This window comes from Strix aluco, chromosome 24, assembly GCF_031877795.1.
Source record: "Strix aluco isolate bStrAlu1 chromosome 24, bStrAlu1.hap1, whole genome shotgun sequence".
Classification (NCBI taxonomy): domain Eukaryota; kingdom Metazoa; phylum Chordata; class Aves; order Strigiformes; family Strigidae; genus Strix; species Strix aluco.
In genome coordinates, this window is record NC_133954.1 from 8,764,619 (window position 1) to 8,787,987 (window position 23,369).

The window sequence follows — 23,369 nt, forward strand, 5'->3', positions numbered from 1 at the left end:
TTAAAAAAAGAAAGAAGAAAGAAAACAATAGCTAAATACCAAGAAAATGCTGGATGACGCACAGGGGTTGAATGAAGTACAGATGTTCTGTCACCTATATTGTCTGCTTGAAACGCGCAGAAAAAAATTACCACGCTCCGTGGAATGAAATTTGTCACGCCAGGAGCAGACGGGAGCACATGCAGTAAAACATTTTTAGGCGTATACCCCATGGAGGGAGACACTCGTCCGGTGTTATTCTTACTGAACACCTGGAAGCCATAAGGGAAATCAGGGGACTTTTAAATTGGGTATGGGATGTTGTTACAAGAGGAACAGTCCCTGCCCGGTGACATGGGAAGGAGAGGCAGGCGCTTGGAGCAAACAAGCCCACCTGCAGTTGTTCCTCAGGTCTGGGTACAGAGCCAGTTCTCCACAATCAGAACACACCTTGAGCTCCTGAACTGCTTCCCTAGCCACGGCGGGGGACGACTTTATTGGGGTACAGGGACTGTGTCTGTCCTGCCCCCCTCATCCCTTTAGCCCCAGGCAGGGCGGTGCATGAGCCCCCGGTCCCGTGGCGTCAGAGCAGATGCACGGCAGAGCCTGCCTCCCCGCTGCCACTGCCTGTCTGTCTAGACCCGATGCCAGTGGAGGAAATGAGCCAAGGATCCAGCCCGGCAGATTTAGCACACTGGAGAAGTTGTACTGGGCTGAAATCTAAACCCAGTGGGTCTGTGAGGAGCTTTGTGTTTGCGTTCGGGTTGGTGACGGAGCTCTGCCTCTTGGAGTTTTGTGTCCACGCAGGCACCGCAGGGCAAAGTGGGCATTTTTTTCGAGTGGGATGCAGGTGGGTGCTTACAGGAGCAGCACAGATTTTTGGGGAGGGAGTACTCCACCTAAACCTGCCCTAATCTACCTCTAGTAGCCGTGTTTCGCAGCATCCTTGACCGGCTTTCTGTGACCTTTCATTATGTGGGTGTTTAACCGCCCCCAGCAATTCCTTCCATCGGCGGGCGTGCAGCAATAATTTGAGAGCACACAAAGCCCCGCCAGGACTGGCCGCCTGTCCCTGTGTAAAAGCTCTCATGCACTCCGAGGGTGACTCAAGGCAAACCCGTGAAATCCCCACCACAGCCCCGGAGCAAGTGAGGTTGCCGGCAGGGGCTTAGCGTCCCTCTGCCCGGTGCTGCCTTCCTCCTCACCGATGCTGCCTTCCTCCTCGCTGCGGCTGCCATGGCTGCAGCCCAGAGCCAGGCCTCCTCCTCCGGGTGAGGGAGTTCAGAGAGCCTGGGAAAGAGGGGAGGGAGCAGCAGAGCCCACTTGGCTCTTCCCAGCTCCCGGCTCTTCCCTCCCTCCTTCCCCTGCCCAATCTACTTTTAATGATCCAATTGCTGGTGTCCAGCAGATTAGAAAGAGGGGGCTCGGGGAAGGGGAGACGGCGGTGGGGGGAGCAGGAGGAGCTGTGCACAACCCTTTTTGGCAGCGAGAGATCCTGTTTCGTTCCTCCTGGGCTGAGGAGCTCGAAGGGAGATTGTGTCGCCGGCACGCCCCCCCCCCATGCAGCCGCGCTCCCCCCGCCGCAGGCCTGGCCTGCTCCATGCCCACATGCCAAGCCCCAGCTGCTCAGTCCTGCATGGAGAGAGTTTGTTTTCCATGAAGTTTCTTGCTGGGGGCAGGTTCACGTTCCCTGCAGACCGCAGCTCGCCCAGCCAGCCAGCCTGCTGCAGGGAGCACCGAGCGGCTGCAAGGTAGGGCTCGGCTTTTGCTTGCGAAGATGGGACGGGGGGTGTTGAAAGGCTTCCTGCTCTCACAGAGCGTCCTCCCTCCTTCCTCCTCCTCTTCCTCCCCTAAATCCCACTTCATGGCACAGCCAGGCAGGTCTCTGGGGGCTGCTGGCAGCCTGTGGAGTTTCCTGGAAGGAGGATTTGCAGAGGAGGGTGCCTGTGTGCCGGGGAGATGAAGCGTTGGACGCAGAAGAGCCAGGTGGGGAGGGGACATTTCAGAGGCAAGGGACCGAGTGCTGCTTTCCCCCTCTTGCCTTGCCCTCCCCGCCCTTTGCGCTCTGTGGCTCTTGCAGGAAGCATTTGGAGCCTTCCGGTTCCTGGAGAGAACCCACACGTTTAAAAGCCTCTGGTGCAAGCTGGGGGACGCCCAGGGTTGTCTGAGGGCCTGTCGACACAGCCAAGATAGCCAGGAGTGCCAGGGCACCCCAACCGTCTCAGCGCCGTGGTCTCGGCCGGCAGCCAGCGTAACCTTCCCATCGGTGCCGTGGTCTGGGGGCAGCCCGGCCCGTCTGCAGAATGTCTGTGGGACAACGGAGTGAATTGTCCTGCCCGTTTAACACAGGGCACCGCGTTTCTCCAGTAATATTGAAGAAGGTGTCAGATGCTGTTGCCTTTCTGAGTAGCCAAAAGTATTAGAGGGTAACTGAAGGGTGGGAGGTGGGTGCTGCTGGGTGTGCGAAGGCAGCGGACACCCAGGCTGCAGCCCGGAAGGCTCGTGGCAGCCCAGTCCTGTGGGATTCTGCTCTGCCCGAGCAGAAGTGACACAGCACAGAGAGTGGTGTGGGAGCGGGAGAAGTGCTTGGTGAGCTCAACAGAGGAGCAAGGTGTGCCCGTGGGCATGGCCTGGGGCTGCGTGCAGGGACACCCGGCAGAAGTGGTGGGGAGCTCCTCGTCAGGCTGCGGTGGTTCTGGTTTCAGTGCAGTCCTTTGAGCAGAGCACGAAGACTGGTCTCTGTGGGACAGATTTGCTAAATAGTTTGAGTGCAGTTGCTCCGCACATGGAGTTGGGGCCAGATCTTCAAAAGAGCTCAATACCCAGCGTTTAGCTTTTTGGAAAACCTGACCCTTTATTCAAGCATCTAAATGGGAGCTGAGACATTCCAGAAATCTGGTCCCTATTGTGCAGGCTGGGTTCTTGCTGAATACGTACATATGTACGCACTCCTACATATAACCAGAGGACTGCTCAGTTAGCTGTCGTAGGCTCTGCGCTGCCGCCAGCGAAGGGAGGTTTTTCAGACGGGAGACAGCCAGGATTTTGAAGCTGGAAGATGTGAGTTCGGTGGTTGCCATCACAATGTAATTGTGGGAGGTTTTCTGGTTCACTGTGGTGACAGTCAGGACATTTCTCCCTTTCCCCACGCATGTGCACGTGTGTATGTGTATGTATGAGATGTGTAGGCTCATTGTCATTAGCCAGAGTGGTTTGGCTCTGCCTTGTCTCATCCTGACCATGATACGTGAAATTAAATCATTACGGTGCTGTCTTGCTGGCGTTTGCAGCAGCGCATCTTATTGCCTCCTGTTGCGACTTCATGATTGAAATGCATTTGAGATTCAGGGTCTGGACATGAGGGAATAAGCTCTGTGGTATTCAGAAAGTTTAAGGACCAGGGTTTGTGCAGTTATTTGGCAAAATGTATTGTAATGAGGTGTCTGGCTTCTGTTTTCCATTTCTGGCTTCCGTGAGTGGCACTGGCAGCATCTGCAAGTAGGCGAGCGTGTGTCCAGGTGGGGTGGGGATCCCTGACTTTTCCTTCTGAATTTATGGATGACTTTCTGTGAAATACCAGCAAGTTCTCTCATCCCCTGTGTGCTGGTTTCTCCATTTGTAAAATGAGATGTAGATATTAAAAACCTCTATTCAGCTCGTTGAAACTTTCTGCTGTGTGCTATTAAGTGAGTGCAAATTGTTACTACCACTGGAGTACTGAACGCTGACGTGCACGTGGTCTGTAACAAGCTGCTTCACTAACTGGGCACAGGTTCCCCGTCTTCCTGTCCTAGAAGACCCATGAGACTTAGATAGAGTTTATAGCATGAGAAGCCCCCAAGTATTTGAAACATTATGAGATTTAGTAAAGATTTAATTTTAATTTATCTTTCAGCACTTAGTCTGTAGAAATCACATTTTCAAGCTTTCCTTGTTCACTGCCAAAGCTGAAAATGTGTATTAAAGAAAGGGGGGAAAAAAGGAAACAGAGATTCTTGTAAAATACTGTAGCTCTCGGAACAGAGGCTTTAACAGATATGTCAAACGCCAGGAGTCTTGTGATAAAATTATGGATATTGGCAGTGTTGGTTGGGCACTCGGCAAGTGCAGTGAAGCTCTAGGCTGCATTTGTCTCCTTTTTTCGCCAGCTCATCCCAGTTAAAGCTCCTGCGGTGTCACGGCAGGTTTACGCTGGCAGGGTCACTGGTGGCTGCAGCATGGGCTTCCTTTTCAAGTGCAGTGGAAATTCAGCCAAACCCACACTGGAAGGTGCTGATTTCTGGAGCAATTTTGCTTCACCTCCACTTCACTTCATGCCAGCCTTCTCCAGCCTTTCTCTCTTGCCCTGTCCCTCCTCCTGCCCATTTTTTTTCCCATTTAGTGTATTGTTTCCTGAGCTAATTATGCCACTTCTCCCCAAAAACACACAGCGGAGCTCATATATTTGCTGCAGTTGCATCTTCCCCTGACAGCATCCCAACTTTGGCATGTGCTGGCAGCCGTAGCCTCGGGGCTTTGCGTGCGTGAGGAAGCAGTCAGCATCTTTCTGGAGAGTCAGTGAATTTTGATGTGACTGTTCTGTTCTGAACGCACCTTCGGTCCAGACTGAGGACTTCAGCTTTTAGAATAAAACGCCCGTGCAAGGGAGGTGAACCAGAATAGGCATTTTTTCCCACAAAAAGGTCTCAGAGACAGGAGGATGGATTTTTCGAAGCCCTGCATGTCATGCAAGTGTTTATCTGACTGGTCCACGCACCAGTGACCACACTGGGAGCTTTGGAACTTGGTAAAGAAGTTTCTTCAGCTTCAGTAAAGGCAGCCACATCTTTAGCTGACATGGGTAGCATGGAAAAGCTCCTGCAGTCAGCTGAGTGTGTTCCCATGGGAACGTGCAGCTGAGGAAGACAAGGAGGAAGCAGGAGTGTGTGATGGAGCGTGTTCTTCAATCCATCCATCCTGTATGCCAGCTGGCCTGGGCATCCTCAAGCCTGGGGTCACACAGGCCTGTGTTTTCAGTCACGGAAGACATCTCAGTTTTAGCATAAACATCCAGACGGCACTGTATAATAACCTCCTTGGTTACTGTCCATTCCCCAGGAGAATATAAAGTCAGGGCAGACAGGACTCAGTGTTTCTCAGGCTGTGATTTTTCCATGTTTGCAATTTGAAGAATCCTGTGTTTCTGGGGTTTTAGTGAGAGAGAAAACAGGATGAAGAAATCAAACTGAATAGTCTGTCTCCTGTTAGCAGAGATGGACCCAGACCAGCTGTCGCTGCTGGGAGGGGAGATGGGGGGGATCTCTAGGTTAGGTTCAAGCCTAGGTTCTGAGGTATCTGCTGACTGATCTTTTTACCTGTGCACATGCAACATGTGCTGAAATCAAGACTCTCCCCTTGTCTGTACAGGGTGGATCTGAGAAACCCTTGAAGAAGGTGGAGAGCGAGGGTAAGGGGGCACAGAGTCCCTTTGGGGAAATAACAAGAGGAAAGCTCAGGTTTCTTGAAATCAGCCAGAGCTTGTTAAGTCCTTCCCTATCATCTTACCATAAACTGATTTGGGGGCTTCTGTTGATATTCTGCACTCCAGATGTTGGCTGCAGCTGGGATAGAGATAGTGGGACGCTCCCAGCCAGAAGCTGGGATGTGGGGGAAGGGATACTGGGCTCGTGTGGATGGGTGGAGAAGGAAAGAGGAATATGAATGTATGGTTGTAAATCCACCCCTACACACCCTGCTTTCTTTTCCCTTACAACTGTTATTCTCAGCAGAGGAAAAGTTAGCCTTCCAGTACTCTCTCGTTTCTTTTGCAGAGTCGGAAGGACAAAGAAAGACCTAAACAGAAGCACAAAAAACGTCCGGAGTCTCCCACCAGCCTTACCCCATCCTCAGTGCCCGTCGCTGCGGAGAAGGTACCAAACCCCCAGGATGTGAGTGTGTGAATGCAGAGTGGGGAGGGAGGGCAGGGGGAAACCATCGACGCTGGCTTTCCTAGAAGTGGGGTGGACAGGGCAGAAGAGCAGAGAAAGGGCTTTTGTCCGTTTATTTTGATTCCTGATTCGTCACATTCTCGCTCGCTCTGCCTGACTCCCCACCTCGACGCCCACCTTGGGAATTTAACACGGCAGCTGTCTTGATTTCTGTCAGCACTGACGACACAATCATGGAGCTAAACTCCCAAGTGATTGAGCTGTAAGTGCCAGCCTGTTTTGCAGCAGATGTTCAGATTTGAAGCTCTTGCGGAATAGATAAATATCCATGCTTTGGCCTTTTCTGCTGCCACATCATAAACAGCTCAGGCAGGTGGATAAGCAAGGCAAGGCTTGTGGGAGGATGTGTTAGCCTTTATTAGACAAACTGATGTAGCTGAGGGGAAAAAAACCCCAGACAATCTTGCAAGCACAGAAGATCTTCAAAGTGCGTAATAGAGGTAGCTTTTCTGTGTGAGACAATGGGAGGTTGGTTTCTATTTAGTTCCTCCATTTCAGGGAAATTCAGGCAGAGGGGCACAGTGTAGTGGCCTGTTTCGCTCCTGAGGTGTAGAGGCAGCCCAGTGCCCTGCTGGGAAGATGTCACTTGTGTGGGTTTGTCTTCTCAGGGCCCGGGGTGTGTGGGGCTGGCAGGGCGCAGTCGGGATGTCGGTGTGTGTCTGCTCTTCACTGCTGAAATCATGCTGCTGACATGGCCTCTTGCACCTGGCTGTAAATCAGGAGGGCCCTGAGCTTTCTGTAATTTGTGCCAGCCCCGGACTCCACTAATGCAGAATAGACACAGTGGAACTTGCCTCGAGATTGCATGCAACCAGGTGAAGGCCAAGTCTGCAGTTGTTCAGGGTCAGGGAACAAGTGAGGTTACTCCAGCACCTGGACCTTTAGAGTTGTACTTTCCTCTCTGAGTGGGAATGTAAATTAATGCAACTCCTCAGCAGGGCTGTTCTGGTGTAAGTGAGAGTAGGACTGGGGCCAAGCTCCTGCTAGAACAAATAAACAACATGTCCCAGGAATGTCCTTTTGTGCACAGAAATGCTACTTGGAAAGGCTTGGGTGTCCTTTACGTGGCAGGACTGCCTTGTGAAAATGAGAATTCACAGGCTAGCAGTGTCTGCGTGTGTGAGAAGCACTGCAGGGGCAGTCTGGAAGAGCGAAAGCTCCTGCCAGTCAGCACGGGGTTGCTTTGGGTTAGGGCTGAAGAGGATTTTCTCTGTTCTGTGTGAGGCCAAGCCTGGAAGCAGGGAGTAGGTGTAGGTCAGAGCTGAAATGGCAAAGCTGGTCTCATGGTTCTCAGGCTGGGAGAAGCAGAAAGTTACAGCGGGACAGAGTGGAGGAACAGCCTCTGAGCTGCAGTCACTCTTGATTTTACCTGTGCTCATGTTAGGGCAGCTCAGCTCTGGCTTTTGGGAACAGCAGATTCACCCAGTTAACAGAGCTGTCAGGAACCGATGGCCTAAGAAGATTATTTTCAAGCTGCACTGAAATCCAAAACCTGACTCTTGGCCAGCTTAGAGCGGTTGTTAGACAATTACCCACTGTCTCCTCCAAAGCCCTGCCAGACCTTTATAAATAAGGAGGGAAGGGTGCAATTCAGTTTTACAGGCAGCTTTCAACTCTTTGTAAGCTAAAATTCAGGAGATCCTAATTACTGTAGCTGTACTTGAGTGACAGGGTTTTAGTGTTTCCCTAGGGAGTTATTATTAATCCTCATAACAGAGAGTGTATTTCCCTTGCTTTTTTTTGTGCATAGATCCCAAAGTATTGTTCAAACTCTGTTACCAAAGGTACTCACTCCAGACCAAATGTAAGAGCTGCTCAGCAGCGTGCTACAACCCCGCACAAACCCCTTGGGGTGGTTGTATGAGGCTGGCTGGAGAGTTGCACCAGTGTAACATTGCACAGGTTAGACTAATGTAAAACTAATGTAAAACCTTGAGACACATTAATGGAGCATGTCCAAACAGGTTTCTTCTTGGAAGCCAAAACCATCCTTGTCCTTTCTGGATCGTACATTAGTACAGCTCTTCCCAGTAGAGTGCACTGGGGAGATGCAGCAAACCAAAAGCTGACGTTCACGGTGTGACTACGCAGAAGAGCGTTGCTAGTCCCCGCTGTGCCGTGGTTAGAGTCTGAAGAGAGCTGGGGTCTCTTCCTCTCCTTACCACTTACATGATCTTGGGCAAATAATTTATCGCCTCCACGGTGTTCTCCAAGTTACCCAATGGACCAGACCATAAACTCCCCAGGGATAATCTTGGGACAGATGGTCATGTCCAGGCTCCTGGGAGAAGGCCAGTGGCCCGGAGCAGCCGTGCAGAGCCGCAGGAGGCTGGTGCAGCCCTTGGTGTCCGTGCCAGACCCTTGCTGCCAGCTCGCCGTGCTGCTCATGCTGCAGCCAAAGTGGCACCACACACAGCGAGCCCCAGGCTCCCATCCTGGCAGTGCCGGAGCAGGGGTTGGGCGGGGGGCACCGAGCATCACCAGTGTTTTGGAGCCAGCAGTGAGGAGCAGGAGCATCAGTCAGGCGGATCAGCAGGAGGGCCCTGGCACCACTTGCTCCTTGGGCACCGGGGCTGCGGGCAGACTGCAGTGTGGCACCAGCCACCGGGCCGTGCAGAGGCGTTACTGGTAACTGAAGCCACGCTCCAGTCTGCTCCCGGTTTGTTTAGCCTAAAAGGAGCCTGGGACATCTGACGCCCAGCATCTAATGTTGCTACCAAAGTCCTTTGAAGCTTTCAGCAAGCCTTTAATAATGGATTTTCAGAGCCATAGTCCTATATAGTAGGACTTTTCAAGCTACTTCACCAGGTTAGGCTGACAGCAGGGGAACTGTTTCATTGCTTTGGAGGAACTGTGGTATGTCCCACTTCCTTGTTCCAACAACCTGGCCTCTGGGTTCACGTTTTTCTTTAATTTTTCAATCCAGATTTATTTTTCAGTTCCAATTTTCACCTAATGTGTCGTCCACCCTGTGCTCCCCTCTTGAACCGTTTAGTTGTGAAGAAGATCCTTTGATGTGGTTTCAGTCTTCCTCTTGAAATCAATTGTGCTAGACCTCTGACTTCTGCCAGATTTTTGAACATCCCACTGAGTGCTTCCCTGTGTCTTCTAGGAATCTAAATACCATTAATATCTGGCACTACCAGGCCTCCGTGTGCTGTCTGTGCAGTGACAAGCTCTCGTTGCCTCGCTCAGGTTTGGGGGATAAACAGACTGAAAACACAGTGCTGTTGTGGCCTCTGCTCTGGTCTACACCGGAAAGTGAAACTAGGGTGTGAATTCACAGCATGCAAAGGACTCTTTGTAACACCTCTTCTGAGCTCTCCTCCTGCCTCTGAAAGTGTCTTTGGGCGATGTGATTTTCATGGCTCTCAGAGAGGGGCCACAGACCTTGCTCGTGGGGCACAGGAGTGTCCAGAGCGGCTGGCCCAGCGGTGCTCAGGGCTTTTGGGTGGATTGGAGGGGTTGTAGAGAGGGAATTTGTGCTGGATACAGGCTCTCGTTCATTGTCACGCCGGGTACTTGCAGCTCAGACAGACTTTCTGGGGAGTGGGAAAGAGGCAGAAAACATCCGCTCTGGGTAATAGTTTCTGGCTATAACAATTTCTGGCTATTTTATGTGGTGTCTCCAAAAACACCAAAATGCTGCCAACTAGTAACACTTCCGAACAGCCTGGTGGAAAGATGGCATTGATGGAGCGGGCCTGGGGCAGAGGAGGATTTTGCACCTGTAAGTCTTGGCAGCCAGGGCTCTATAGCCAGACAAATTCAGGAGGCAGTTTTTCTGTGCTCAGGATCCCTGCGTGTAGCTGGTGCCTGGTGCTGGGATTGGGTTCAGTGAACAGCAAGCAGCGTGCCTCTTCCCTCCCCCTGCAGATGCCCCTGGGGAGCCGTCCTGCCGCTCTCTGTTGCACTTGCAGTAAATCTGCAGGATTGCAAGCCACCCCAGCTGCCTCCTCCTGCCAGCTGCAGACATCGTGATCACTTGTTGACACACACTCACACATGCTACGTGTTTTGGGCTGCAACATCTGGCTCGCTCTGGGTTTTGTAATCTAAGCCGCGGATGCCAAGGCCTCCCCGCACCCACCCGCTCCCGGTCAGGTGCTGGAGAGGGAGCGCAGCGGGGCGAAGGGCTCGCGATTGCAGACGCCACCGGAGGCAGGGAGACTTTCCAGGTTTCCCACTGTTATTTGAGCTCTCGGCATCTACCCAGGGCCAGCCTGGAGCTGACAGATCCTGGGAACCTCTGCACTGCGCCTGGCTCAGGCAAATTCACAGTCGCTGGGGTGGGGTAGGGGTTTGTGGGGGAAGGCTGATGATTACCCCTGCTAAGCAAAGCGTGTCTCAGCGTGGGTATTCGCAGTAAAAATCCCTGAGCCTTTTAGCATCCCTTGTCCTGACTTGAGTGAGGATTTGCCAGTGACATCAGGCACTGAAAAATATGATCTTCAGCCATCTGTGTCTCCTGTGCCCACCTATAAAGAACAGCAGCACGGTGCTGCCTGATCTCCAGGTTGAGGGAAGGGACGTGGTAAAGGCTGCGAGTGGCTCTGACACAGAGATGCTGTAGCTGGTGCCCGGAGCTCCTGGTGGAGACTCCGACCTCTACCTCGTGATGCAGCGTGGAAAGGCAGCTGATGCTTACAGCCTGCCTGGGCGGCTGCTTCAGCACATCGCCCTGCCGTGCGTGGGCTGGAGGAGCTCCTGCTCTCGTCGCATCGTTCCTCATTCGTGTCCTCCCTGCTTCCCCTCACCAGTAGTTTAATCCAGGGCAAAGCCACTCTGTGTTTCCGACGCGGCACCAGCCTCCCCCACCCCTTCTGTATTTTGTCAGTGGTTCCCTCTAGGAGCTCGCCCCGCCAATCAGGAGGCAAAGAGATGCTCTTCTGATTTCCCATAAATAAATTAATGAATGAAGAGCTTGGGTGCTGCACAGTGTCACAGAGAGGCCAGGAAACAGGTACAGCCCCGTGGGGGACAGCGAGCGCCGGGGGGAGGAGGTGCGTGCATGCCTGCGCTTGGGTGCCTGCGCGACGTCGTCTCACTTCTCCGGGGTTGAGGCAGGAGTTTCCTATTCAGACTGTCACCTCTAGCTGGGGCAGTAGGTTTATTCTGATGACATTTTTCACTTGATTGCTTTAAATAGACCTTCAAAATGTAGCTGCTGCTTCATTTTGAAAAAGAGCTCTCACTTCCTCAGCACTTCCCTATTTTTTTTTTTTCCTCTGCAGCATGCTCTCCCCCACACACCTGTTTGCAACACACAGAACACTGGTGCTTCTGCACACACACACACACAGATTTCCGTGCTGGAGAAAAGCCAATGACCCAGAGATTGAGCCCTCTGTTTATGCACAAGGCAAGCAGCAGGCATGCAGGTTTCTCCAGCCCTGCTCCCTCTAGGCAGCAGCCCTGAGCTGGAGAATCTCCTTCATTAGGGAGGCGAGGGGACTGCAGCCCTCATTACTGTTATTAATATTGGCATTATGGTAGCAGACCCCTCCCCTTCAAATCAAGGCCGTGTTGTGCTTGGCAGTCCACGTGTGTCTCCTGGAAGGTTCAGCTGCCACACAGAGCTCGCAGGCTCCACGGAGTGAAGTGGGAAAGAAATAGAGGCACAGAGAGGGGAAGTGATTTAGTGTGGTTTCAGGTTCCCTCTCTTTGCTCCTCGGCTGCAATGTTTGGGCTCTTGCTCCAAATTCAGGCTCTCTGGAGCGGCTGCTAGAGCAGGGCCCTTCGTGGTGAGGAGGGCTTGTGGCAGCACCAGACAGATCTGTCTGCCGTGACCTGTTTGGCAAACAATATCTAGGATAGCATTTGGCAGGAGATGGGAAAATCCTGCCCCTGAAATCTCTGAGAGTCTCTCAGGGAGGTCTGTGAGGTCAGATCAGCCCTACAGGTGAGTGTCTGTCCATTCACTGCCTTCAGCTGAGCCAGCTCAGCCTCTCGTCCCCTCCTTTCTTTTTCCCCTTTAATTTTGCAATTAAGATTTATTTCCCAGCTCAGATTTCCCCTTTCCACCCCGCACTAATTCATTACCTGCCCTGCACTCCCTTCCTGACACTCTGGATTTAGAACATGTCTTCTCATGTGGTTTCCCCCTGCCCTTCTGTGGCCTCGTGCACCTTGTGTGGAGCTCCAAAAGGTGAATTTATGGGAGGAAAATTCAGGGCTTTGCATTTCTGCTGAGACATGAGCCATCTCGTTCCTGCGACTTCGTGAGCAGTCTCAGGACTTCCCATAGCCCCCAGACACTGTTCTCCTTTCCCTCCCCAGGCAGATGTGGAAAGTCGGAAAGATTTTCATGCTCCCTCTGAGCTCATAAATCAAGAAGGCTTAATCTCCTACATCCAGGAGTCTGTGATGAGAAAATACAGATTCCCCCTCCTCTCCCCCCTAATTTCCACCACTCCCTTCCTCCTGTCTTTCATATTCCCGGCACATCTGGTGTGTGTTAGGCTGCCAGCTGTTGCATTGTGCGGAGTGATTAAACCATGTGGGAGGAATGGGGAAAGATTTTTATCTGGGCATTCATGAGTCTGCATTACAAGCCCTTTTTTCTCGAGCTCTCCCCAAGAAGAGGTCATCTGGAGTCAGGGATAGTGGAATGTAAGAAAGGTATTGTGCTTCTCTGTGTCTTCCTTGTAGCTGATCAGTCAGAAATAAAAGGTGTTAGCACTAATGCACAGGTGTTATATTTTGGGCTGTAGCCATCACAATAGAACTGTATCTATATTATTGATTGGTTGCAGTAATATCTTGCAAGGAGTGATCTTTGAACGCTGCTGGTTTGGCTTTGAAGTGACTTGAAGGTGAAGGTTTCATATCCTAGCGTGGGTGCCCCGGGGAATCTGGTTTTCAGTTCATTCCACTCTCCCCCTGCTAAGCTCCCACACTTCTCTCTCTCATCCCAAGCTCCTGGATTTCCTAGCATCTGGCCAGCCTCTTCATCCCCCTTGCTTCCCTGTCTCCTGCAGGCTTATATGGGGTTTGGCTAGCATCTGTTGCGTGGTCAGATGCTGCTCTAACAATATCGCTGTGAAATATTTACTGCAGTAGATTTGGAAAGCTCCGGGCTGGCAGCGGAGCTGCTCCGGTGGATGCTTTAGGGAATCCAGGGAAACTCCTGTTGCAGCACAAGGACAAGCAGGTTCCCCCAGGTGGAATGACCTTGCTGAGAACAGCACACCTGAGAGATGCAGCTGAAATGTATGTTTGAATCACAGCCAAATTCACATTTTATTTGGGCTGAATAACCCTCTGAGGTACTCCCCTCTGATGACGATGTGAGGAATCTCTGATGTCTGTGCCCTCGTTGTCAGCGCCCTGTTTAATTTCCTGCCATTAGATGGGATGAGTATAATCCCTAGGAGTATAAAGCCTGGTGCCACCAAGCAGCAATAGAGGGAAATGTTGCTTTTTTTCTCTCCTGCGTAACATGACCTGACCATCACTTTGTGGGCAGAGGGGGCAATTACTTCTCTTAAGGGGAAATTGGTAAAAAGAGCCCCTGCTGTGGCCACATCTGGCCTGAGTGAGTCACCTCTGTGTTTGCTGCTGCCAGGGCTCTACCAGCCACCATGAGGGGAGCAAAGAGACCTCGGAGGTCGGCAGGTCGGAGGTGAAAGGCAGGAAGTCCTCAAGCCATGGCAGCAGCCACAAAGGGAAAAAGACGGGAAGCGGGAAAAGCTCCGTTGGCTTCAGCTCAGCTTCATCCAGCGGGACCTTCCAGCCTGCAGGTAAGGGGTGAAGGAGAAGCAAGAGAGGAGAGGAGGATGGGGGTGATGTTTTGCTTTGCTCCTCTTTGAGGTCTGTATCTGTAAAGATACCGGTTCACCAGCTAGTGCTGTGACACTTTGCTGGTGGGTATCTCTTTAACCCCTTGAAGAGAAAGGGAAAAGTCTTATTGCTACTAAGTCCATGCACAGAGGGAAGAACCGAGTCAGATGAGTGTTACAGCTCCCCTCCTGTGCAGGCCTGCTGCACTGCAAGGAAAAACAGATCCAGATGTCTGAGTGGAGGGAGGAGGGAAGCGATACTGTGCACAGGCAATATGGGCAGCACCTGTCCTCTCCTCCGTAGGTGGTACTGTCTGCAGCAGTGTTTTAAGGAGTACTAGTGGAGAGAACTGAGCCAAAACCTGATATCCAGGCTCCCCTGAGCTTTGAGTCAAAGCCGTGCAGGGCTCCCATCTGCTCTGACCTTGCTCAGTTCTTTTTCGAGCTGTTGTAATGGCTAGCATGTTCCTCTCCTGGGACCCTAATCGGGGCTGGGGGGACAGCGGTGACACAGCCCTGGGGGAGCAGAGACGTGCACGGTTGGGTGGGATGAAGCTGCTAGTGAGCACCTCTTGTGCTTGCCAGAGAAACTCAAAACAGAGGGCCAGGAGGGGACAGGGATGGCCATCAGCTGGGTGACTAGCCAGTGCCAAGGACCTGTGTTGTGGCCACCTTCCCGTGGCCATATGGACTGAGTTACCGCCACCACGAGCCCTCCTGTCTCTGCTTCCCCCAGGTACCTCCTGCAGCAATTTGCAGTGCTCCCAGGACTTTGTGACATTCCCCAAGCTTGAGCAGGACGACGAGAAGTACCGGAAGCCTGTCTCTTCCTCTTCTTCTTCCCACTGCTCCCCTCTGTATGAAGGCCAGAAGGGGGACATCTTTGAGCAGAAGGTGATCTTCTCAGGCTTTGGGTCCATCATGCGCTTCTCCACCTCCGCGGTGAGCCAGCAGAGAGGCCGTGATGCTTCCCCTGTGGACTATAAGGCCTCGAACCCTGTCAGCGGCCCTTCGGTGGGGACCGGTGGGACCAGTGGTAGCAGCAGCAGCCACAAGCGCATGCCGTCCCTCAGCATGGAGGAGGGAGAGGTGCTGAAGGAAAAGAAGCACAAGGGTAGCAAGAAGAACAAGCATGGGCCTGGCAGGCCAAAAGGGGGCAAAAGCAAAGAGATTTTGGGTGCCCAGCTGGCTGGGTCCACGTCTACTTCCTCGTCACCCTTCTCCGGGGGCTCTCTTGTTAGCTCCAGCATCGGCAACTCTTCACGGCCCTTCAGCCACACAGGGAATCTGCCCAGCCTCAGCATGGAGTCCCCGCTGCTGGGTTCAGGTATGTTCCCCCTTAGGGCTCCAGGTGTGCACAGTTCCCCCCAGCCCTGCTGTCTCTTCATCACATTTCCTGGTGTCCAGACCTGTCTGCACAGAGTCCAGTCCCTTTAATTCAGTCCCAGGAGCTGTAAAAATCCGCGTCTGGGTCTCCCCTTCCCACCTTGGCCTTCATCCTAGAATCTCCTCCAGGTCAGCACCTCTCTCGTTGGAGCTGGGCTGCAGATCGGAGCTGGGGAGCATTTCAAACCCTTTTTGCTCAAGTGCTGGAAAACCTCAGCTAGCCAGAGCTTAATTTCCAAAGCGCTAGAGAGGGATATTCACAGACCAAACAGGAAGGACCACAATCTGACCCCAAATGAGGGACTCTCGTAAGTGGTTCAAGTTTAACCCCTCTTTTAAAAGCAAAACCTCTCATCCTGGTCTTGCCACATCCCCGTAGGGTTGGGAGACTGGCACAGCATTAACTCTGCCGAGAGCTTACAGCTGCTCCCAGCCTGAGTCCCCTTCCCTGGCCTGGCAGGGATGCGGGCAGCCAGGACATGTGGCAGGAAGGGGTTAAGGCAGCAGGCAGAGGAGGGGCCTGCTGCTCAGGCCTGAGGTTTGACACTGTTCTGGCAGCAGAACTTGTCATCGGTCTATTGTGGGTTGTTTGCAGATGCTCCAATTTAGGTCAGATTGCAAGGGGGGGGAGGTATAATTTTGTTGTGTGCGCCTGGGAGCCCTGGCCCATTTGTCTGTGCTGCCCGAGAGAGGAGAGGAGCTGCAGGAATTGATGCAACTTCCATAATCATAACCTTAGGCCAATTTTTTTTGCCTCCCCCTGGAACAACAAAGGGATGTTTCAAAGAGAAGGAGGCTGCCAGGCCCCACTCTCCTGCCTGCTCCTTCTCCCATTCTTCTCTTGCGGAGAGATGTTGGCAGGGCTGTGAGGGACCTGGCTTTGGGCACTGCCTCTGCCACAGGCTTGAGCCAAGGGGAAGTCAGATGGGTCCCCTCCCTCCGCAGCAGCTCTCTCCTCACCCTTTCTTCCTCATTTATCTGTCCGTGCTCCACTGTGGTCCCTGGGCATCACGGAAGGGGATGCTCAGCCAGGTTAGCTCAGTGCGGTCTCTTGACTAGCACAGGCAGCGGAGGGTGGGACTCTGAGCCCCACTACCCTGTTCTGCCACTGATTTGTGCCTTCGGTGAGTCACTTTATGCTGCGATTTCTCTGTCGGAAAGGGGGGCAAGGGCAAGGCTGGAAAAATTTGTGATGCCTTTTGATCGAAGGGTTGTGGGCTGTGAGCACCCTCGCTGCACGCCAGGCTGCGAGATGCTGAAGCGCGCGTTACACTCGGTCTTGTGCACTGGTGCCACCCTCCCTTTCTGAGATCGAGCCCTGTGGAAAACCAGCTGCTTCCCGGCCCCGGGAGGGGAGCGTGGCTCTCTAACACGTCTCCTCCTCTTTCAGGGATCTACACCAGTAACAAGGACCCTATTTCCCATGGGGGCGGAGTGCTCCGAGCTGTGTGCAGTACACCCCTCTCTTCCAGCCTGCTGGCACACCAGGGTACGTCGTCTCTCCCACAGCTCAACCGGTCTCCCTTTGCTAGCACCATCCCAGCTTCCTCCTCCTCGGTCTCCACCACGCAGGTAAGAACATCAGGACCAGGAGAGGGACTGTAGTTTGGGAGAGCGTTGGACAGAGCAGGGCCAGTTTGTGGGCACAGAAGAGCTGCTTTTTCCACTCGGGAACAGCTACTCTTCCTTCTGTTCGGAGGGGAGCTGCCAACTGCAGCTTCCCTTAGAGTGGGTAGAGAGATGTAGGTGATTTTGTGTCACAGCCCCACGCAGCCTGTTTCGGGGTGGGAGGAATTGCAACCTAAAAGGATGTTGCCTTCCCCTGACTGTAAGGGGAGGACGGGCAGCGCTCGGGTGGCAGAGGCCTGGCTGTCGGCGTGTGCCGTGTCCCGTGCTGCTCGTCCCCGTGCCACTGCTCGGCTGGATCCTGCCACCAGCGCCAGCCCTACCTTTGCTCTGCGGCACAGATCACGTGGTGGGAGGGCTCGCACGTCCCAGCTGGGTGGGCTCTGCGTGTGCCAGGAGACAGAGCCTTGTCCTTCGTCGGGACCTCACTGTGAGAGGTATTTTACAGGGAGGAGAGAGTTAGTTTTACAGCCTTAGCGTTAACACAGCTCGTTCAGACCTCTTGGCTCCGAGACGGAGCTGGGAAGATTTCAACTGTCTAGCGAGACTTCCAAGGAGATATTTTTAACGCTCTCTCTCATGAGCAAGCTGGGTTCAAGAGTCAGAAAGAGATGGAACAATGAAGTTATTTTCCTCTTGCATTTTGGAGAAGTCATTCCTCTCTCTCCCCCTCCTTGTTTTGCCATGTAGGTGTTCTCCCTGGCAGGTTCAACATTTAGCCTCCCTTCCTCACATATTTTTGGAAGCCCCCTTGCATCTGGGCTATCAATCAACCCACTCTTAAATCAGTCGGAAAGCAGCCGGGCAGGTACGTGAATCAGAAGGTATGTGAGTTTGGACTTCCAAAGGGGTCTCCCTGGAAGAGTCGAGACAACTGCATCCCTAGTTCTCCAGCTGCCCTCCCTGCTTGCTCCCATCCTGTGCGTGTGAGAGCCAGGGGCTAGGAGAGAGGGACAGTGGCTTTTTCCCCAAGGCAGGGGGTGCTTGTGTTTGCCTTAATGAAGTGCTGGCTTGCAATCCTGTAAAAGCACATCTATCTGCTGCTGTGTCCATTGGATAACGTGTGTCCCTGGACACGTGCTAGAAAAGTGCAAGAATGTGAAGTCCTTCCCTGTGGAAATTTGTTGTCTCTTTACGCACCGGAGCTGTACAAACCTAGTGAAAGCTACTGTGAGCTTTTGCTTGCTCAAAATAAGTTAAAAGTTTTTGTTAGGGTTTTGTTTTCTGGGTTTCTTTTTAAATGAGAAATACCTCGTGCTCTTAATTTTCATCTTCCATTTCTGTTTTGAGTTACTTTCTGCCCTTCCCCTTTGGCTTTGTCATGAATGCAACAAAATCCACCGTTTTCAACTTCCAAACATGAACATGCCAACACTGAATTACTTACAACTGCTCATTTTTTCCCACCAAGGCAAATTCATTTTTCTTGGAAAATTGCCTCGTTAAGAAGCAGGAAACTTGAAGCATCGTAAGATTGCTTTTTTTCCGAAACCGGAGTGGGCCTGGTTTTTGGTTTGCACCAGTAGTTAAACAAAAGCACCCTCCTGATTTTCAAATGTTGCAGTTAGTGGTGCAACTGTCTCCTGCTCCCCTAGCCCAGAAGTGTTAGCAGCTCAGCATGCTGGATGCTGAACTCCTGGGAGGTAAAACTCTGCCCAGTGTCACGCTGAGTGACAAGCACTTTAAAACACACAGTCCTCGTTAGAGGTGGCTCTGAGTTCTCCGGATAATCTGACACCAGTGTGCCCCTATTTGCCTTAACAAGTGTGCATGCCTGCATGTAAAGCATGAATGAACACGTATGCTTACTTACGACCTTTGCAAGCCCGTGGAGGTGCCTGTCTGTCTCTCTGTGTGTCAGTGGCAGCATTTTGTCTGTATGTCCCCGCCGGCAGCTTGCATCTGCTTGAGTGCGACAGGAAGGCAACTGCGCGGCTGAGCCCAGCGGGAGCCGGGGCCCTCGCTCGGGAGCTCTGAGTCAGGAGTGATTCAGTCACCTGGAATTAAGGAAAAAATGGGATGATTCAAAGAGTTATTCTTCCCTTACGGCAATCAACGAGAGCGAGATGACCCACTGCCACTTCCCCTTTGCTGTTATTTTGGCAAGGTGCTGACAGGAGGAGGAAGCGAGTCAACTGTCAGGAATAGCCCTGTGGTTCAAGCACAACGCGGAGGCTCCGCAGTCTGGGTTCTGTTCCAGCCCTGCGGCTACTGATGAATGAATCATGGAGGCAAAATCCAACATACAAAAGTGCTCAAAAAAGCCTGATCCTTAGTTTCCATTTCCAAGATTGCTCGTTTTGTTTGACTGGGATCTCCTAAGCTTCGGGACGTGGTTTTTTGCAGTTCCAGGCAGCCTTTAGAACAGCTCCTTTTTTTTTTTTTTTTTTGGTCCCGTTTAAGGTTTGTCCATCGCTATCTCCTCCTGCTGGCGCTAGTGGCCCAGAGGGTGTTAAGCTAAATTCACTTTTTTTTTTTTTTTTTTCCAGAGGGATTAATTAACATGCATTAAACTTCCTGTATGGGGCCATTTGCACTTAAAAGTGTTGTGACTGCTTTAATCCCAAATCGTTAACAGGGTGGTTGTGAAGTTTTAAGTAATCCTGCCTTGTCTTTAATTCAGATCACCTTTCCTGAGAGTGTGTAGACAGAGCCCATGGAGACGTGGCCTTCACGGCAGTAATATTTGAGCTTTTCACAATTCTAATGTGATGTAGGGAAATGGTGCTACACTGTCTTACAGATGGGGGAACTGAGAAACTGTTATCACTGATGCAGGTTGATACCAGGGTGCCTTTGGCAGTACAAAAAGTCTGATTCTTATCTTCCCACTCCCTTAGCTACCGTCTAGTTCTTCCTCCCACGGCTTGTCCTGGATCCTGCCTCATTATGATGACAGGCCAAATGTATTTTATCTTCTCTAGTTGTCTTCAAGCTTCTTTTCATACTTGCTGCCTTGGAAAGTGCTGTCTCTATGTGATAACTCAGTCATCTCCCCGTTCTGTAGACAACAGGATGGTGTTGGCCAGGAGATAATTGAACATGGAGCCTGGTAGCGTTTCAGAAAACCAGAATCGTATATATGTGTGCAGCTTCCCTGGGCTGCAGGCAAACACCGCGGCAGTAACAAGCAGGCAGTCAGGGCTTAGCTGAATGTTTATTTGGTTGCAAGTTAAAACCGCTGCGGCGAAGCTGCGGATATTTTTCAAAGGGTTTAGGTGGTCCTTGGATGGAAACGATACTGAGAAGCACTGCTGTGGTCTGACTGCTCCCAGCCTTCGGGTAGCTGATCCTGGTTGAATTTAGGAAGATTTCATGCCTTGTGGTGTCCCTGAAATCAAGACTTGTCTCCACATGGTGTCTTATACTGGCAACTGCTGGTCATCTCCAGAAAGTGGCAGCTTCTCCCCAGGAGGGTGGACCAGTTATAATTGATGGCCGGAAAGACGTTCCTACGGGGATGAAGGAGTGAGGATCCCACTCATACCTGTCCGTCGGAGCTCCTGAACACCAGCTGCCTTTGCTTGTTCTCAGCAGTAGAAAATACTGCCAGTAACTAATGCCCTGCTCAGGGCATTACACTGTAAATCACAGTGTTCCCTGCAGGAGACTTCCTGGATTCTTGCACATAAGAAATGTCTCTTATTGTGCGAAGAAGAGGAGGGGCAAGTCAACCAGCTGGTGCAGGCTGTAGTCACAACATCTGACACGTCCCAGAGCGAGGGGAGCGTGTGTTTACGGGCTGGCAGGCTCTGGGGATGGAGGGCAAATGGCAGATAAATATACTTCTCTTCTCAATTACTCTTTGGATGAGAGATACCCCCCCCGTGTGCACGGCAGCTCCGTCCCCAGCACCGCGGTGTCGCAGCTCCCCGGGACAGAGGGATGGCTTTGGGGGTAACTCCTGGACACTGAGGCATTTATTTAAACTCTTTAGAAAGGAGCTGAGCATCTGGAAACTTTGGAGGACTCCCACTGCGTTTCGGGAAAGGCTCCTGGAGGCAGAGGGCTGCGGTGGCACTTGGGAGAGCCGAGCGGGGGGGCTTTGCACAGGATTGCTGCATCCTTGCAGGCTCAGCAAAGCGAGTGTGTGTGTGTGTGTGTCCCACCCCCAGCAGCTTTACAGCTAAAAGAAAAGCTGCTTTCTGTTCATCCCTCCGGTTTCGGGGGCTGGGGAGCCGGGCTGGGGTGGGGGGAGCCAGGATGGGGCCACCCAGCTCCCCGCGGCCCCGGCGCCCGCACCCCCCGGCAGATTTGGCCCCTGCCCTTAAGAAGGGGGTCACCCGGGTGACCTTCCCAGGGTGACACCACCATCCCCCCCACTCCCGGCGTGACACAGGGTGACACGCAGGGACACGCAGCCCCTCCCCCGGCGGGCGGGGCCGCAGCCGTTATGCAATGCCGGTGCCCGGCGCTGCTCGGTGCTCCCATCTAGCGGGGACCGGCCGCCCTCGGGTGACAAACCGGGCACCTGCGAGGGCTGGGCGCCCATGAACACTGTGCCTCTCTGCCCCCCTCCCCACCCAGAGCCTGACCTGGAAGACTGCAGTTTTGGCTGCCGAGGGACGTCGCCCCAGGAGAGTCTCTCTTCCATGTGAGTGTCCTTCAGGAGTCCTCGCCGGGCTTTGGGGGGGGTCTCTCCGCATCTGGGTGGGCAGGGCGGTACCCCGGGATGCCGTGGGATGACACAGCAAGGAAAGGGAGAGAGTCTGGGGGAAGTAGAGGCAGCTCCTTCCCTCCTCCTTGGGGCTGGGAGTGGGATGGGAGGAGGCAGGTTTGCTTTTCCGACACGAGCAGGGAGCGGAGGAGACAGGCTGGGAGGGATGCAGCCGCTCCCAGGGTGAGGCAGAGGAGATGCGGGGAGACGGGAGCAGCGGAGCACAGGTGCAGACTCGGAAAGCATCTCTGACATCTCCCCGACCCTCTCCCAGGTCCCCCATCAGCAGCCTGCCGACCCTCTTCGACCAGACAGTGTCCTGTAGCAGCAGCGGGCAGCTGGAGAATGTTCCCCAGGCGACCCCAAACATTGAGCAGCTTCTGGAGAAGCAGGGCAACGGGGAAGCTGGCGTAAACAGTGAGTCGCTCAGGGCATGGGCTGTGGGAGGAGAGGTCCTTCTGCATGTTTGTGTGGGAGCCAGCTGGGATTTTGCCCATGGGCAAAGGAGCTGGGTGGTGGACAAAGCACTAGTCTGTGCCATGGGGAAGTAGCTGGCAGTGGGACTGTGATCTGGGGCCAGTCTCCTCCCCCAGTGCGGTCTAACTGTGGTACCTCCTGTGGATCCCCTTCTCCTCTCTCCTCCATCCCCCGTTCTCTCCCCTGACCCTGTCCCCCTTCCCCCTTTCCGTTCCCTGCAGTTGTAGAAATGCTCAAAGCCCTGCACTCGCTGCAGAAGGAGAACCAGCGGCTCCAGGAGCAGATCATGACGCTGACGGCCAAGAAGGAGCGTTTGCAGCTCCTCAACGTCCAGCTCTCCGTCCCTTTCCCCGTGGTGACCAGCAGCAACGGCCCAGGCAGCCAGGCCCAGTACATCCTGCCTCCCAACGGTGAGGAACCGGGGTGGGGGGCATCACCCTGTGCCCTTTCCTAGCGGTGCCCTGGGGTGAGCAGGAGGGGGTCGCAGTGGGGAGGACCTGACCCATTTATCTCTCTGTAGCCACTGTCCCTTGCTATTGCTGTGGCAACGTCAGGCTCCACCCCTGACTCTGCATCCTCACTTCTTTCCTCCCTACAGTCTGCAACAACGATTCCCTGAGCATCAGCAAGAGCCCCCCATGCAAGAACAGCTTTGGGATTGAGAACTCGCTCTCCACTTCCTCTGAGGTACGCTGGCCACCGCATCTGCCAGCCAGCTGGGGACGGGACCTGGGGAGGGAGCAGAGCAGCGCAGTCCCAGTCCTCTGACTTGATAGCCACCTCATAAAGCCTTGTAGTCCAGGCCCAGAAATCAGGTTTCTTTCTCTGGAGTGCCCGTTCTTCAGTTCATCTCAGCGCTGAGGGTCGGAGTCAGAGTAGCTGAGGCTGGGAGTGTGAGGTGAGGATGCTTCTAGGTTATTCTGGCCACGCTTCTAGAGATCCGGCAAAGCAGGTGTGAGTTCTGGGACCCCTCCAAGCGCACGCCTGCACTTGCACTCACAGCCCCCCCTTCCTGCCTCCGGCTCCTGCCCAAAGCCCCCCTGGAGCTGAGCTGACCTTTCACAAGCTGCCCCAGTCCGATGCTCTTATGTCCGTTTTTCCCCCAGGACCCTCATTCAGGTTGCCCCAGCAGGAGCAGCTCCTCCCTGTCCTTCCACAGCACTCCTCCGCCCCTGCCCATGCTGCAGCAGAGTCCTGCCTCGCTACCCCTGCCCGGGGTGCAGCAGGTGAATGGCCTGGCCAGGGTGGCAGGCAGCGGGCTGGGGGGAGGCACCACTGCCAGCCACAGCCTCTCCACGGTGCCCATGGTGGACGGCCTGATGGGGACCCTGGCAGGAGGCCAGCAGATGCCCATCAACGGGATCCTGGGGAATCTGAACGGAGCTCAGGCCGCCCAGCCTCCGAGCGCGCTGACGCAGGCGAGCGGGCCTCCGACCTTGCAGCTCTCCACCAGCCTCAGCAGGTGAGGACGGGGAG

The 23,369-nt window shown here is 53.5% G+C and overlaps 2 protein-coding genes across 5 annotated transcripts in view; both read left to right on the top strand.

Moving 5' to 3' along the window:
- Nucleotides 1-23,369, top strand: part of MLLT6 (MLLT6, PHD finger containing) — a 46,274-nt gene that overhangs the window by 16,411 nt on the left and 6,494 nt on the right. For 2 of the 4 annotated variants that reach the window (XM_074849708.1, XM_074849709.1), the window contains exons 8-17: nt 5,790-5,906; nt 13,534-13,708; nt 14,484-15,074; nt 16,524-16,705; nt 17,450-17,567; nt 21,287-21,353; nt 21,691-21,833; nt 22,115-22,303; nt 22,492-22,580; nt 23,000-23,355. In XM_074849708.1, the coding sequence (XP_074705809.1) occupies nt 5,790-5,906; nt 13,534-13,708; nt 14,484-15,074; nt 16,524-16,705; nt 17,450-17,567; nt 21,287-21,353; nt 21,691-21,833; nt 22,115-22,303; nt 22,492-22,580; nt 23,000-23,355 (2,027 nt within the window). The remainder of the gene's footprint in view (nt 1-5,789; nt 5,907-13,533; nt 13,709-14,483; nt 15,075-16,523; nt 16,706-17,449; nt 17,568-21,286; nt 21,354-21,690; nt 21,834-22,114; nt 22,304-22,491; nt 22,581-22,999; nt 23,356-23,369) is intronic. The other 2 variants (XM_074849710.1, XM_074849711.1) reach the window with 2 other exon arrangements.
- Nucleotides 19,140-23,369, top strand: part of LASP1 (LIM and SH3 protein 1) — a 116,876-nt gene continuing 112,646 nt past the window's right edge. Inside the window, exon 1 of the mRNA XM_074849715.1 lies at nt 19,140-19,152. The gene's annotated coding sequence lies outside the window, so the exon portion shown is untranslated. The remainder of the gene's footprint in view (nt 19,153-23,369) is intronic.